The sequence below is a fragment of the Leucoraja erinacea genome, chromosome 4 (genome assembly GCF_028641065.1).
Source record: "Leucoraja erinacea ecotype New England chromosome 4, Leri_hhj_1, whole genome shotgun sequence".
In the NCBI taxonomy this organism is placed as follows: Eukaryota; Metazoa; Chordata; class Chondrichthyes; order Rajiformes; family Rajidae; genus Leucoraja; species Leucoraja erinaceus.
Window position 1 is genome coordinate 4,037,266 of NC_073380.1, and position 17,747 is coordinate 4,055,012.

Genomic DNA, 17,747 nt, shown 5'->3' on the forward strand with positions numbered 1-17,747 from the left:
CTGTGAGACAGCAACTCTAGCGCTGCGCCACCGTGCCACCGTCTCTGGAGAACATGCATAGGTGAGAGAATTTCACTGGGCAGTTGTATATACGACAGATAAAGCACCATCTGCCTGTCAACACCCCTCACCCCCTGTTCATCTATTGTTTTGTACGTTAACCTATATCTGGAGAATTCAATGTCGGGCTGCATCTTCCCAATGCTGGTGCTGAGGTAAAGGAGCAGACAGGAGTCACAAATGTTTCATGATTGCTTTATTTCACTATATTCTACTCCCTCCTGTGTATTTACATTCTTCAGGTCAATCAGAATCAGTCTGAATCCTCCGTTAGTTATAAGCATCTTTAGTTTGTGGTTGGCGTTGTGAGACTGGCGTTGTGAGCACAGGCTCATCTTGGCCGTCACTTGTCTTGTTGCCCGTGACGTTGCCTGCAATACAAACGGTGCGTTAGTGTCAGGAGGCAGAGTGCAGATAGCTGGTCTCAGTGGCACGGTGATGACATCGCAGGAGCTCGGTGACTTTCACTGGAAGTGATGGAACTCGCAGACAGAAACCAAAACCAGAACAGACAAAAACATTTCAAGCGGGTGTGTGCACCCGGCTCCAGGATCATTGATTGTATTCAGCATCTTAACGTTAACTTTCTCCAACACATTCTGGCTCAAGCCTCCGTCTCTCACATAAACCGTTCACAGTGGAAATAGATACTAGGTGTGATAACAACAAAGATGCATGGTTGTGTGCCCACTGATACATGTATGACCACTGATACATGTATGACCACTGATACATGTATGACCACTGATACATGGATGACCACTGATACATGTATGACCACTGATACATGTATGACCACTGATACATGTATGACCACTGATACATGTATGACCACTGATACATGGATGACCACTGATACATGGATGACCACTGATACATGGATGACCACTGATACATGTATGACCACTGATACATGTATGGCCACTGATACATATATGACCACTGATACATATATGACCACTGATACATGTATGACCACTGATGCATGTATGACCACTGATACATGTATGACCACTGATACATGTATGACCACTGATACATGTATGACCACTGATACATGTGTGCCCACTGATACATGTGTGACCACTGATGCATGTATGTATGACCACTGATACATGTATGACCACTGATACATGTATGACCACTGATACATGTATGACCACTGATGACATGTATGACCACTGATACATGTATGACCACTGATACATGTATGACCACTGATACATGTATGACCACTGATACATGTATGACCACTGATACATGTATGACTGATGCATGTATGACCACTGATACATGTGTGCCCACCGATACATGTATGAACACTGTACATGTATGACCACTGATGCATAGCTGTACGACAGGGGTGGGCAACCTTGTTCTGCATTGGGGCCGGGGCGCAGGTCTGAGCGGATGGCGGGCCACATCTATCACATGTACACATGGATCCCACCCTCATCCTGCCTCGGATGGCAGGCATGAAATCACGTGTTCACTGATGGTAGACAATAATGCTGGAGAAACTCAGCGGGTTGAGGCAGCCTCATGCAATCCTTGCATGTCTCACCCGCTGAGTTCCTCCAGCATTTTGTATCTATCTCCGGTGTAAAGCAGCATCTCCAGTTCCTCCCTGCACCAACAGGAGATGTATCCATTGGGAGATGTTGCATGGTACAGTGTTGGGAGCAGCGGGGAATCACTGGGAGATGGGAAGGAGATTGCAGAGATGATGGGGGACAAAGGCTGGCGATCGGTTGGACATGGAGATGTTGCAAGTTTTACCTGCGGCAGCCCGGAGCTTCGGCACCAGCTCGCTCCAGAACAGACACTCCCGGCTCTTCAACCCATTCTTATTCTGCAGGGACATTGCAAATTCTTTGTAGTTTCCGCCATCCACATTGTGTAAATAGCTGGGCCACGGGGGCAGAGTCTCGTCCACAGCTCTCCTGGAGAAGGTGAAGGCGAGGTTGGGGTTGCTGGCAATACAGAATTAGACAAGAATAGAGCAGAGGGTTAATTTGATGAACACAAACTATCAGGGATGCCTGCCCACATGTAGAATGTGCGGGTGTAAGTCCACGAGTCACAGGAGCAGAATCAGGCCATTCGGCCCATCGAGTAATACACGATGAGCGTGTGACAGCACTGGGCCTGTACTCGCTGGAGTTTAGAATAATGAGGGGGGGGACCTCATTGAAACGTACAGAATAGTGAAAGGCTTGGATAGAGTGGATGTGGAGAGGATGTTTCCACTAGTGGGAGAGTCTAAGACTAGAGGGCACAGCCTCAGAATTAAAGGGCATACCTTTAGGAAGGAGATGAGGAAGAATTTCTTTAGCCAGAGGGTGGTGAATCTGTGGAATTCTTTGCCACAGACGGCTGTGGAGGCCAAGTCAGTGGATATTCATAAGGCAGAGATAGATATATTCTTGATTAGTACGGGTGTCAGAGGTTATGGGGAGAAGGCAGGAGAATGGGGTTAGGAGGGGAGATAGATCAGCCATGATTGAATGGCAGAGTGGACTAGATGGGCCGAATGGTCTGATTCTACCCCTATGACTTAAAGGTATGAGTCTACTCCGTCATGGATGATCTATCTCTCCTAACCCATTCTCCTGCCTTCTCCTCAATTGGCAGACCAATTTCCCTCCTGAGATAAATAAGGTTCTATCGTATCAAAGTAACATTAGCAAATTTGCAGATGACACAAAGCTGGGTGACAGTGTGAACTGGGAGGAGGATGCTATGAGGATGCAGGGTGACTTGGACAGGTTGTGTGAGTGGGCAGATGCATGGCAGATGAAGTTTAATGTAGATAAATGTGAGGTTATCCACTTTGGTAGCAAAAACAGGAAGGCAGATTATTATCTAAATGGCGTCAAGTTGGGAAAAGGGGAAGTACAACGAGATCTGGGGGTCCTTGTACATCAGTCTATGAAACATGCAGGTACAGCAAGCAGTGAAGAAAGCGAATGGCATGTTGGCCTTTATAACACGAGGAATCGAATATAGGAGCAAAGAGGTCCTTCTGCAGTTGTACAGGGCCCTAATGAGACCACACCTGGAGTATTGTGTGCAGTTTTGGTCCACTAATTTGAGGAAGGACATTCTTGCTATTGATGGAGTGCAGCGTAGGTTTACAAGGTTAATTCCCGGGATGGCGGGACTCTCATATGCTGAGAGAATGGAGCGGCTGGGCTTGTACACTCTGGAGTTTAGAAGGATGAGAGGGCATCTCATTGAAACATATAAGATTATTAAGGGCTTGGACACGCTAGAGGCAGGAAACATGTTCCCGATGTTGGGGGAGTCCAGAACCAGGGGCCACAGTTTAAGAATAAGGGGTAAGCCATTTAGAACGGAGACGAGGAAACACTTTTTCTCACAGAGAGTTGTGAGTCTGTGGAATTCTCTGCCTCAGAGGGCGGTGGAGGCCGGTTCTCTGGATACTTTCAAGAGAGAGCTAGATAGGGCTCTTAAAGATAGCGGAGTCAGGGGATATGGGGAGAAGGCAGGAACGGGGTACTGATTGGGGATGATCAGCCATGATCACATTGAATGGCGGTGCTGGCTCGAAGGGCCAAATGGCCTAATCCTGCACCTGTTGTCTATTGTCTGTTGTCCATTTATTTTGCAAAATTTACATAATAGTTTCCTTAGATAATTCACTGCAGGAATCGATCAATAAAAAGTGAAGAATGGGTTTGTAGCGATTCCATATTGGTCTGTTCTCCGTGAATGCAAAGTGATCATCCATGAAGACATGATTTGTTGGTTGGCAGTATTGTACAGAATAGTCTCAGTGTTGAAATGAATGCTGAGGTCCTTTTATAGACTCTCGTAACTTCTCCCCTCTCTCTCTTGCTCTACTTCCTTTACACTGGCTCTCTCTAGACCTCCCCACCAGCTGTCCTCCACACCCCTGTGGCATAGAAACATAGAGAAACATAGACAATAGAGGCAGGAGTAGGCCATTCAGCCCTTTGAGCCAGCACCGCCATTCAATGTGATCACAGCTGATCATCCCCAATCAGTGCCCCGTTCCTGCCTTCTCCCCATATCCCTTGATTCCTTTAGCCCAAAGAGCTTTGTCTTCTTGTGTACGGCATGCACAGCCTAAAGTTGTAGGACAACTTGTTCTATTTGATCTTATTTGATTGTGCACGCCGGGTTGATTGCATTCGTCGAAACAGGGCGGACCATGTGAAGGTTGCATTCTCCCCCCCACAGCCCAAAGAGCTAAGTCTAACTCTCTCTTGTAAATCTGTCATCTGCCGTCCGTCCCAGCGTTGGGTGTGTGATGGATGGAGATTCTACTCACCCTGATTTGACAAAGTTGGTGACGTACTGCATGAGGGTGAGTGACAGGTGTTGTTCCTGGTCCGTGAACACCCGGTGTGAATCGGGACGGAGCGGAAAGCCAAAGATGAACTGGAGCTCCGACGAAAGACTCGAACTGAAACAGGAGGAGAAGATATTGCTGTCAGTTCCACACTGCCTCTGTGGAGTGTGCTCTGTCAATCAACCAGGCCGTTTAAACAGTCATCTTTGCGGATGATACAAAAATAGGTGGAAGGGCAGGTAGTGTAGAGAAAGCGGGGACTCTGCAGCAGGACTTGGACAGGTTGGGAGAGTGGGCAGAGAAGTGGCCGATGGAATATAGTGTAGCAAAGTGTGGAGTCACGCATGTTGGTCGTAGGAATAAAGGCGTAGACTATTTTCTAAATGGGGGAGAATCCAGAAATCGGAGATGCAAAGGGACTTGGGAGCTGGTGCAGGATTCCCTAAAATGTTAATCTGCAAGTTGAATCGGTAATAAAGAAAGCAAACTCAATGCTAGCGTTTATATCAAGATGGCTTGTATACAAATACAGGGATGTAATGCTGAGGCTCTACCAGGCGCTGGTCAGGTTGCATTTGGAATATTGTGAGCAATTTTGGGCCCCGTATCTGAGGAAGGATGTGCTGGCTCTGGAGAGGGTCCAGAGGAGGTTTACAAGAATGATCCCAGGAATGAGTAGGTTAACATATGATGAGCATTTGACAGCACTGGGCCTGTACTCGCTGGAGTTTAGAAGAATGAGGGAGGACCTCATTGAAACATACAGAATAATGAAAGGCCTGGATAGAGTGGACGCGGAGAGGATGTTTCCACTTGTGGGAGAGTCTAGGACTAGAGGTCATAGCCTCAGAATTAAAGGACTTTCTTTTAGGAATTTCTTTAGTCAGTGGGTGGTGAATCTGTGGAGGCCAAGTCCGTGGATATTTTTTAAGGCAGCGATAGATAGATTCTTGATTAGTACAGGTGTCACGGGTTATGGGGAGAAGGCAGGAGAATGGGGTTAGGAGGGAGAGATAGATCAGCCATGATTGAATGGCGGAGTAGACTTGATGGGCCGAATGGTCTAATTCTTCTCCTATCACTTATGACCTAAGGAAGAGTATTAATAGACCACAAGAAGACACAGAAGGTCCTGATCATCACATAGGCCGGGTTTCATCAGAGGGGACATTGATGGTCCCATCACTGGTTTACTAGTGAATACAAGAAGACACAGAGTGCTGGAGTAACTCAGCAGGTCAGGCAGCATCTGTGGAGAACATGGATAGGTGACGTTTCAGACTGAAGAAGGGTCTAAACCGACCCTGACCTGAAGTCACCTATCCATGTTCCCCTGGACTGGCCCACATCTCTCTAAACCGACCGATTGCCAGCGGGATCGACAATGATAATGGTCATTGCAACGATTACTTTCCAACTTGGCAGGAAACATGAATCTCCAAGATTAGTTTCTTAAAACAGATAATGGAATCTTCCAGAGATTGAGAGCTTTTTGGAAAAGAATTACACTGAATCTACGAGGAAACTCAACATATGTGTTGTGTTAAACAGCTTGCACCCCCTCCACCCATCCCCCACACATCCCACACCACCCACCCTCCCCCCCCAACACACCGCTCCCACACACACACACACGCACGCACACCACGCCACACACACACACACACACACTCCCCCCACGCACACACACACACCCCCCCCAACACATACCCCCCCACACACACACACACTACACACACACCACCCCCCCCCAACACATACCCCCCCCACACACACACACACCCCCCCCCCCCCCCCCACACACACACCCCCCCCCCCCCCCCCCCACACACACACACACCACACCCCCACCCCACACACACACACACACACACACACACACACACACACACACACACACACACACACACACACACACACACACACACACACACACACACACACAACCAGGACACGTGTCTTGGAATCTTGCTGGTTGAAGGGAACTTTGTTCGACATGAATAATGGTTTTTGGCCTGCAGTTTCAAAAACAAATTGCTCTTCCAGGCCGGTTTCTTTCCAGAGCCACTGAACCCCCCCCCAGTAGCTGATCAATTCCATACGCCTCTTGAAACAAGAATCACTACATCGTTCCTGCTCACTGGCTTCATTACACTAAGTTGCAACTTCATCCCAAATATTATTCATATCTGGACCCTTGCTGAAGCACAGACTCGTACCGTCAGATCAACACATTGTTTGTGTTCATCTTAGTCGTCAACAGCAAGTCATGGAGAGATTTGAAACAATGGTCCTGTGTCGAGTTCTGACACTCCGCCTCTGAACCGCTCCTGTTTGAATGCAACGGCCAAACGAGCAGCGTGGACATAGTCCGCAGAGAGAGGGCACAGAATCAGAGGTGGCCAAAGACAGGACAGAAGCACGACTCGGAGAGCAGGCCCCAAGGAAGACGTTATAGATCGGACTGCAATAGCTGCAGATGCACCTCCGTGTGAAGTGAAAGATAAACACATTTTGGAACAGATCCAAATAAACGACAGGATGATGAAGTGTCCCCAATGTTCAAACCAGGGCTGATCATCAAATCACCATTTCTGGAACTTTCCAGCTCATGGAAAATATACTCCAATTATTGTGTTTTTTGTAAATCCTAACCCACTGAAATATGGTGTTCAAGAAGGAACTGCAGATGCTGGAAAATCGAAGGTAGACAAAAATGCTGGAGAAACTCAGCAGGTGCAGCAGCATCTATGGAGCGAAGGAAATAGGTAACGTTTCGGGCCGAAACTCTTCTTCAGACTGATAGGGGGGAGAAGGAACTGCAGATGCTGGTGAAATATGGTAATGGTGTACATGAACTCCAGCCTCCCAGACTACAGTTACCTATCATTCCTAAACCTCCTGGGCAGATGTCATCTCCATGTCCCCACACTCATCCCTGGAACATCTGGAGAACAAGGACACCTATGGTAGATCCTATTGATCAGCTGTAGCTCCGCCCAACATCATGATCTCCAAACATGTGGATCTAGGGGCCACCTCCCTTCCCCCCCCCCCCCCCCCCCCCCCCCCCCCCCCACCCCCCCCCCCCCCCCCCACCAGTAGACAAAATGCTGGAGAAACTCAGCGGGTTAGGCAGCATCTATGGAGCGAAGGAATAGGTGACGTTCCGGGTCGAGATCCTTCTTCAGACTGATGTGCGGGTGGGGCGGTGGGGGCGGGAAGAAGAAAGGAAGAGGCGGAGACAGTGGGCTGTGGGAGAGCTGTGAAGGGGAGGGGAAGGAGGGAGAAAGCAGGGACTACCTGAAATTGGAGAAGTCAATGTTCATACCGCTGGGGTGTAAACTACCCAAGCAAAATATGAGGTGCTGCTCCTCCAATTTGAGGTGGACCTCACTCTGGCCATGGAGGAGGCCCAGGACAGAAAGGTCGGATTGGGAATGGGAGGGGGAGTTGAAGTGTTGAGCCACCGGGAGATCATGTTGGTTATTGCGAACTGAAACATTCCCTCCCTCCCTCTGCCAATGGACCCTTGACTTCCTGACCCATAGACCACATTGACTGATGATTCTCAGCATGGTAAGTGCAGGTACATAGTTCCTTGAAGGTGGCGTCACAGGTGGAGAGGGTGATCAGGGCGGCTTTTGCCACATTGGCCTTCATCAGTGAGAATATTGAGTATTGTAGTTGGGAGGTCATGTTACAGTTGTACAAGGCCACATTTACAGTATGCTGTTCAGTTTTGTTCAGATGTTGTCAAGATGGACAGGGTGCAGAGATTAATGTTGCCATGACTCAAGGGCTTGAGCTACAAGGAGAGGTCGGGCAGGTTAGGACACCTCGGGTCTTCCCTCCATTCTATCTGACCATGAATGGTCTCCTCCACACCCCATCTCTGCCAGTAGGTCACGGACATCAGTATCCCAGCAGCAATCCCTGAGATACACACCAGGCATTGGGTCTCAGAAAACTCAACCTTCACCCCTGCCCCCCTTCATCAAGCCAAGGTCCAGTCCACTTGGAGAAGGGTCTGTTTCCTCATTGTCTACTGGCTCGAGGTCCCACTCGCTCTCCATTGGATCCAGGTTCCTGTGTAGGACCTGGACACTGACTGGATTATGCTGATCACACTGTGACACAGGCAGGCACGCAACGTCAGCTACTCAACTAACTACATCTTAAACAAAATAACTAGCACCAGTCCAGTCCCACAGTACGGCAGGAATTTACAGCAGATACAAGCCTGTACACATCCTGATCCAGTCGCTCATTAAACCATCAACACTTACTCTGACACAGCTCGTTGCCCTTCATTACATAACTCCCACTTCCATCTTCATTTGTCCTAGTTGGAATCACTCCAAACACATGTTACCCTCTCCCATACACCTGAGGTGAGAGGGGCAAAGTTTAAAGGAGATGTGTGGGGCAGGTTGATTACACAGAGGGTGGTGGGTGCCGGGAACACACTGCCAGGGGTGGTGGTGGAGGCAGATATGATAGTGGTGTTACATCTAAGAGTCTTTAACCTTTAGACAGGCATATGGATATGCAGCGAATATGGATCACGTGTAGGTCTTGGCATCATGCTCAGCACGGACATTGTGGGCTGAAGGGCCTGTTGCTGTGCTGTACTGGTCTATATGCTATGTAATGACATTGGAGGCCGTGGCCAAAGGCATGGCCAGTATTCCCTGTAGCTGTTGTCCTCGTGTGTTGATCTGTGTAATCTGTAACGCTGCACTCCCAGTGAATGGGGCAACCTTACACAGAGTGCTAGAGTAACTCAGCGGGTCAGGCAGCATCTGTGGAGAACATGGATAGGTGACGTTTCACAGAGTGCTGGAGTAACTCAGCGGGTCAGGCAGCATCTGTGGAGAACATGGATAGGTGACGTTTCACAGAGTGCTGGAGTAACTCAGCGGGTCAGGCAGCATCTGTGGAGAACATGGATAGGTGACGTTTCACAGAGCGCTGGAGTAACTCAGCGGGTCAGGCAGCATCTGTGGAGAACATGGATAGGTGACGTTTCACAGAGTGCTGGAGTAACTCAGCGGGTCAGGCAGCATCTGTGGAGAACATGGATAGGTGACGTTTCACAGAGTGCTGGAGTAACTCAGCGGGTCAGGCAGCATCTGTGGAGAACATGGATAGGTGACGTTTCACAGAGTGCTGGAGTAACTCAGCGGGCAGCATCTCTGGAGAGAAGAAATGGGTGATGTTTTGGGTTGCGAAACCTTTCTTCAGGCTTCCCTTCTCACCAGAGATGCTGCCTGTCCCGCTGAGTTACTCCAGCATTTTGTGTCAATTTTTGGTTTAAACCAGCATCAGCAGTTGTTTCCACCAACATCCACAATCCTGACTATTGCAGCAACCTACTTTGTCAACTGGTTTATGTCTGATGTACTGATTTGAATCTGTTATCTTGCCCCTGCCATTAATCAATTTTAATGTGATATTCCCAGAGTTAGAATTCCCGGAATGAATCCCCAGGAAGAGTGAAGTCATTCTGAGAGTGAACGGTTCACACGAGAGGCTTCCAGTTTCTGGTCCTCTGCCACACATTCCAGCAACACTTTGCATCCTTCAATGGCCCTCAGAATGCCGGAATATTCAGTGCATGACTTTTATTGCACCATGCAGTTGAAGTATTTTCTGTCGTGGAGTGGTGTACGTTTCCCAGCCGCTGAAAATCTCGGGGACGAAAATGGTCATTTCTGGCCTGAATCTTCTTCAGAATGTTGCATGAGGAGTGAATGGATGATAGACTGCAGAAGTTGCCCTGAAGAAGATAGATTGGTCTAAAGATGGGTCCTGACCCGCTGAGATACTCCAGCACTGTGTCTTTTATTGTAAACCATCACGTGCAGTTCCTCGCGTTCTGGGACCTCACTCCGATGTTTCACTGTAATCCTCCTCTCCCTGCCACCGACTAAAGCACAGACACTCTCCCTCTCTGTCCGATATGTGGGATATTAATATAAAAGTGTATACAATCCCACTGTTAGCTCGGTGTAACCAAAGTGGGAACATGCTGAACCTGTAGGGTTATTGGTTGCACTGTTGGGGTGGAGAGTTGATTTAGTTCAGGGATTTATCCATGATCTGAACATTGAGTTACTTTAGCACCAGGCCATCATTCCACAGAGGCCTCATTCACAACCACATCCATCCAACCTCAGAAGGAAAACACTATTTAACTTTATTTATGGTTCCTACTCTGATATATTTAGACATCCTGCCACCATCCTTCATTGGGAAGAGTTGAAATCAGACCTCAAATGATATTTATAGAAGGTTGGCCTATTTGACTTGCCACCTTCGAGAGGCCAGATAGTCACTGATATTCACTGTTGTGTGAATCAAGGTTTCTTTGCTAAAGTAAGATGCAGCTGTGATGAACGATGCCGGCTGTAGTCCGTGTGGAAGGTAGTACGTCCATGAAGGTTGCAAGCTATGTATGAGGCAGAGCTAAGGGCAGAACCTGGTGGTTATGGGCAAGTGTTCATCTGTCCACAAACACCACACAACAACCATCCCTGGTCATTATACAATTGGTGGGTGTAGCTACTTGAGGTTTCATCTAAACCCATCCATTTATTCCTTGTGTCGAGTTCCAGTCATTCTGCATCCCATTCGTTTATTAGAAAAAGATACTCAACAAAAGTCTGTCAAACTCATTCTGCAAACGTTAATGAACCTCACAGCTTCATGAGGTCATAAGGTCACGTGATAGGAGCAGAATTAGGCCATTCGGCCCATCAAGTCTACCCCGCCATTCAATCATTGCTGATCTATCTCTCCCTCCTAACCCCATTCTCCTGCCTTCTCCCCATAACCCCTGATACCCGTACTAATCAAGAATCTATCTATCTCTGCCTTAAATATATCCACTGATTTGGCCTCTACAGCCGTGGAAATGAATTCCACAGATTCACCTCCCTCTGACTGAAGACATTTCTCTTCATCTCCTTCTGAAAGGAACATCATTTAATTCTGAGGCTGTGCCCTCTGGTGCTAGACTCTCCCACTAGTGGAAACATCCTCTCTACATCCACTATCCAAGCCTTTCACTATTCTGTAAGTTTCAATGAGGTCCCCCCTCATTCTCCAGCGAGTACAGGCCCAGTGCTGTCAAACGCTCATCATATGTTAACCCATTCATTCCTGGCGTCTTGCCGGGAACTAGAGTTGTTGGAACTATAGTTATCCCCTCAAACTGATGACCAAACTCGGTAACCTGGGCATCGACCCCTCCCTCTGCAACAGGATACTGGACTTTCTAACCAACAGTCTGTTAGGTTAGACAACCACACCTCTTCAACCCTCACCCTGAACACTGGCGTTCCACAGGGCTGTGTGCTGAGCCCCCTCCTCTACTCCCTCTTCACCTACGACTGCACACCTGTACATGGTACTAACACCATCATCAAGTATGCAGATGATACAACGGTGATTGGCCTCATCAGCAACAACGATGAGTCGGCCTATAGAGAGGAGGTCCAGCTCCTAGCAGCATGGTGCGCTGACAACAACCTGGCCCTTAACTCCAAGAAGACCAAGGAGCTCATTGTAGACTTCAGGAAGTCTAGGGGCGGCACGCACACCCCCATCCACATCAACGGGACGGAGGTGGAACGTGTTTCCAGCTTCAGGTTCCTGGGGGTCAACATCTCCGATGACCTCTCTTGGACCCACAATACCTCAACTCTGGTCAAGAAGGCTCACCAGCGTCTCTTCTTCCTGAGGAGACTGAAGAAGGTCCATCTGTCTCCTCAGATTCTGGTGAACTTCTACCGCTGCACCATCGAGAGCATCCTTACCAACTGCATCACAGTATGGTATGGCAACTGCTCTGTCTCTGACCGGAAAGCACTGCAGAGGGTGGTGAAAATTGCCCAACGCATCACCGGTTCCTCGCTCCCCTCCATTGAGTCTGTCCAAAGCAAGCGTTGGCTGCGGAGGGCGCTCAGCGTCGCCAAGGACTGCTCTCACCGCAACCATGGACTGTTTACCCTCCTACCCTCCGGTAGGCGCTACAGGTCTCTCCGTTGCCGAACCAGCAGGTCGAGGAACAGCTTCTTCCCAGCGGCTGTTACACTACTCAACAATGTACTCCGGTGATTACCAGTCACCCCCCTTCCAGACACTCCTTCCCCCAGAAAAATTGTACTAGTGCTACTGTATGTACATATATATATTTTACTGTTCCATTATTCTATGTTTGCTCTTCTGGGTGAGATGCAAACTGCATTTCGTTGTCTCTGTACTGTACACTGCACAACGACAATAAAGATTGAATCTGAATCTGCTGGTCATTGTTACAGACCTTCTCAGTTCAGTTTCAGTTTAATTTATTGTCACGTGTACCAAGGTACAGTGAAAAGCTTTTGTTGCGTGCTAACCAGTCAGCGGAAAGACAATACATGATTACAATCGATCCATCCACAGTGTACTGATACATGATAAGGGAATAACGTTTAGTGCAAGGTAAAGCCAGCAAAGTCCGATCAAGGATAGAAACATAGAAATTAGGTGCAGGAGTAGGCCATTCGGCCCTTCGAGCCTGCACCGCCATTCAATATGATCATGGCTGATCATCCAACTCAGTATCCTGTACCTGCCTTCTCTCCATACCCTCTGATCCCCTTTAGCCACAAGGGCCACATCTAACTCCCTCTTAAATATAGCCAATGAACTGGCCTCGACTACCCTCTGTGGCAGAGAGTTCCAGAGGGTCACCAATGAGGTAGATAGTAGTTCAGGACTGCTCTCTGCTCACCGCAGCTTCTGCCAAATCTGCCTGGACTGTGCCCTCAGCCATGGGCGGAAATCACTTTTAAAACATGGGGGGGACACAATGAGACCAAACATCTAGGACAGGGGTCTGCAACCTACGACCTATGACCTACGGGCCGGATCCGGCCCGTGACCCAAAATCATCCGGCCCGCAGGCGGATTTATTTTCAATTTGTTTCCTGCGAACTGGCTGTAGTTTGTTTCCTGGGAACTGGCTGTAGCACCCAGGTCACAAAACATGGGGGGGATTGTGTCCTCCCGCTCCCCCCCCCAGGATTTCTACCCATGCCCTCAGCACAGAATAAAAGGACGTTCCTTTACAATGGAGATGGGGAGGGATTGGGGATGATCAGCCACAATCACAGTGAATGGCAGTGCTGGCTTGAAGGGCCGAATGGCCTACTCCTGCACCTATTGTCTATTGAATTTCTTTAGTCAGAGGGTGGTAAATATGTGGAATTTTGGGGCATTTTTAAGGCAGAGATAGATTCGTGATTAGTACAGGTGTCAGGGGAGAAGGCAGGATAATGGGGTTGGGAGGGAGAGATAGATCAGCCATGATTGAATGGTGGAGTACACTTAATGGGCTGAATGGCCTAATTCTGCTCCTATCACTGATGAAAGGAGAGGTGCACCCAGGGACACTTCCTGGACTGCATTAATTAGTGTAACTGCAGGCTCGGTGGGGACAGCAAAACTCTGGCATTTAGAAGGATGAGAGGGTAACTTATTGAAACATCAAACAGTGTTCACTGAGATGTAGGCGTAGGAACAGCAGGTGCTGGTTTACAAAAAAGACGCAGAGTGCTGGAGTAACTCAGCGGGTCAGGCAGCATCTGTGGAGAACATGGATAGGTGACGTTTCTGGTTGGGATCTGCATTGATATGGCCGTCAGATATCTCCTGGGGCAAGATGTGCACACACCATGACACAAACACTGCTCCATTTACAGTGGAATACACAGGGACTGTGCGATGTAAATAGCTGAGCTGGTGGCCAGGGATTGTATGGGTGTGACACAGCCACAGATTGCCAAATGACTGTTTACTGTGCTCACAGGGAACTAAAATAGATTTAGTCTCTGTGTCCAACCCTCCACAGCCCAGGCTGGCTGAGGTAGGTGCAGTGACATCATCTGTTGGGAAAAGGGGAAGTACAAAGGGATCTGGGGGTCCTTGTTCATCAGTCTAAGAAAGCTAATGGCATGTTGGTCTTTATAAGGATGATCTATCTCTCCTAACCCATTCTCCTGCCTTCTCCTCAATTGGCAGACCAATTTCCCTCCTGAGATAAATAAGGTTCTATCGTATCAAAGTAACATTAGCAAATTTGCAGATGACACAAAGCTGGGTGGCAGTGTGAACTGTGAGGAGGATGCTATGAGGATGCAGGGTGACTTGGACAGGTTGGGTGAGTGGGCAGATGCATGGCAGATGAAGTTTAATGTAGATAAATGTGAGGTTATCCACTTTGGTAGCAAAAACAGGAAGGCAGATTATTATCTAAATGGCGTCAAGTTGGGAAAAGGGGAAGTACAACGAGATCTGGGGGTCCTTGTACATCAGTCTATGAAACATGCAGGTACAGCAGGCAGTGAAGAAAGTGAATGGCATGTTGGCCTTTATAACACGAGGAATCGAATATAGGAGCACAGAGGTCCTTCTGCAGTTGTACAGAGCCCTAGTGAGACCACACCTGGAGTATTGTGTGCAGTTTTGGTCCACTAATTTGAGGAAGGACATTCTTGCTATTGACCGAGTGCAGCGTAGGTTTACAAGGTTAATTACTGGGATGGCAGGACTCTCATATGCTGAGAGAATGGAGCGGCTGGGCTTGTACACTCTGGAAGTTAGGATGAGAGGGGTTCTTATTGAAACATATAGGATTGTTGAGGGTTTGGACACGCTAGAGGCAGGAAACACATTCCCGATGATGGGGGAGTCCAGAACCAGGGGCCACAGTTCAAGAATAAGGGGTAAGTCATTTACAACGGAGACAAGGAAACACTTTTTTGCACAGAGAGTGGTGAGTCTGTGGAATTCTCTGCCTCAGAGGGTGGTGGAGGCCGGTTCTCTGGATGCTTTCAAGAGAGAGCTAGATAGGGCTCTTAAAGTTAGCGGAGTCAGGGGATATGGGGAGAAGGCAGGAACGGGGAACTGATTAAACCATATAACCATATAACAATTACAGCACGGAAACAGGCCATCTCGGCCCTACAAGTCCGTGCCGAACAATTATTTTCCCTTAGTCCCACCTGCCTGCACTCATACCATAACCCTCCATTCCCTTCTCATCCATATGCCTATCCAATTTATTTTTAAATGATACCAACGAACCTGCCGCCACCACTTCCACTGGAAGCTCATTCCACACCGCTACCACTCTCTGAGTAAAGAAGTTCCCCCTCATGTTACCCCTAAACTTCTGTCCCTTCATTCTGAAGTCATGTCCCCTTGTTTGAATCTTCCCTACTCTCAAAGGGAAAAGCTTGTCCACATCAACTCTGTCTATCCCTCTCATCATTTTAAAGACCTCTATCAAGTCCCCCCTTAACCTTCTGCGCTCCAGAGAATAAAGCCCTAACTTATTCAACCTTTCTCTGTAACTTAGTTGCTGAAACCCAGGCAACATTATAGTAAATCTCCTCTGTACTCTCTCTATTTTGTTGACATCCTTCCTATAATTGGGCGATCAAAATTGTACACCATACTCCAGAATTGGTCTCACCAATGCCTTGTACAATTGTAACATTACATCCCAACTTCTATACTCAATGCTCTGATTTATAAAGGCCAGCACACCAAAAGCTTTCTTTACCACTCTATCTATATGAGATTCCACCTTCAAGGAACTGTGGTGGATGATCAGCCATGATCACATTGAATGGCGGTGCTGGCTCGAAGGGCCGAATGGCCTACTCCTGCACCTATTGTCTATTGTCTGTTGATGGCCGTCACCAAGCTTTCCCATTGAGTTCCTCCATCCCAGCCTGACCACCGCTTCCTTCACTCAAGTCAGTGTAAAAACGTTAACAAATTGTTAACCTCACAGTGGCCCAAACGCAGACACTTCGTACACGGTACGGTCCACATCACTGCTTTATAATGAGAGTTTTACAATCACTTTTTTCCCTTTGTTGCGTGCTAACCAGTCAGCGGAAAGACAATACATGATTACAATCGATCCGTCCACAGTGTACAGATACACGATAAGGGAATAATGTTTAGTGCAAGGTAAAGCCAGCAAAGTCCGATCAATGAGGTAGATAGATGTTCAGGACTGCTCTCTGGCTGTGGTAGGATGGTTCAGTTGCCTGATAACAGCCGGGTAGACCATGTTTATGCACCAGTTTCCATACTAAAGATCCAGCCTTCTTTTTTACAGGAACTTTGTCATCATTTGTCAACTCACTCACGTGTTCTCAGGGAAGGAAGCCGACTGTCCCTACTTGGTAAATGTAGCAGGTAATGTCAGTCGAACCCAAGGAAATCCTCTCAGTTGTTTGACACAGCTGGTGTTTCAAGTGAGAAGCAGGCGCTGATGTCAAGTGGGAACTGTGTGATAAATACCAGTCCCCACATGTTCGCTTCTTGTGAACTAATAACAACACATTTAGGAAGATTCTGTACAGTCTGGCTGTAGGTTCCTTACCTGTGCTGAGTCGCAGGTGTGTGGTACATAAAGACATTGGCTCCTGTGGTCTCTGACCAGTGATCTGCCATCTGTATAACAGGGCAGGTGATGAAATAGTCCCTGTGAAGAGAGAGAGAGAGTGTGATCACAAACACTGCACGGGAATGTCGCCCAGTTCCTCCGGGAAGTGACAACTACAGGGGAGCAGGGGCAGAACAAGCGGGAAAACACTCAGAGATCAGGAGAAAAGTTTAAATTAAAATAGTGGCGCAGCGGTAGAGTTGCTGCCTCACAGCGCCAGAGACCCCGGGTTCCATCCTGACTACGGGTGCTGTCTATATGGAGTTTGTACGTTCTCCCCGTGACCTGCGTGGGTTTTCTCCGGGTGCTCCGGTTTCCTCCCACACTCCAAAGACGTGCAGGTTTGTAGGTTAATTGACTTCGGTCAAAAATTGTAAATTGTCCCTAGTGTGTGTAGGATAGTGTTAGTGTGCGGGGATCGCTGGTCGGCACGTACTCGGTGGGCCGAAGGGCCTGTTTTTGCGCTGTATCTCTAAACTAAAGTCAAGTTAAGTCAAGTCAAGTCAAGTTTATTTGTCACATACACATACGAGATGTGCAGTGAAATGAAAGTGGCAATGCTCGCGGACTTTTGTGCAAAAGACAAACAACAAAACAACCAAACAAACTATAAACACAATCATAACACACATATTCTTAGGAAACTAAACAAAATCATCAGGAAACCCAAAACAAAACAGTAAAAATAAATTAAAAAATGACAAAACGGTTGGGAATTTAGGTATTCAGGATGAAATCATCGGGAATATTAACAAAGTTGCAGATGTTAAATGATTACTTTGATTAGACAGAGAAAGCGATGTCATCAGATGAGATGAGAAATACAACAACATT

At 47.8% G+C, this 17,747-nt stretch overlaps 1 protein-coding gene across 1 annotated transcript in view; it reads right to left on the reverse strand.

Moving 5' to 3' along the window:
- Positions 1-181: 181 nt before the first annotated feature.
- The window catches only part of tg (thyroglobulin), a 129,716-nt gene continuing 112,150 nt past the window's right edge, over positions 182-17,747 (reverse strand). The window contains exons 26-29 of the mRNA XM_055633421.1: positions 16,851-16,952; positions 4,379-4,513; positions 1,840-2,033; positions 182-431 (exon numbers count right to left, since the gene is read on the reverse strand). Coding sequence (XP_055489396.1) covers positions 331-431; positions 1,840-2,033; positions 4,379-4,513; positions 16,851-16,952 — 532 coding nt within the window. The 3' untranslated portion in view covers positions 182-330. The remainder of the gene's footprint in view (positions 432-1,839; positions 2,034-4,378; positions 4,514-16,850; positions 16,953-17,747) is intronic.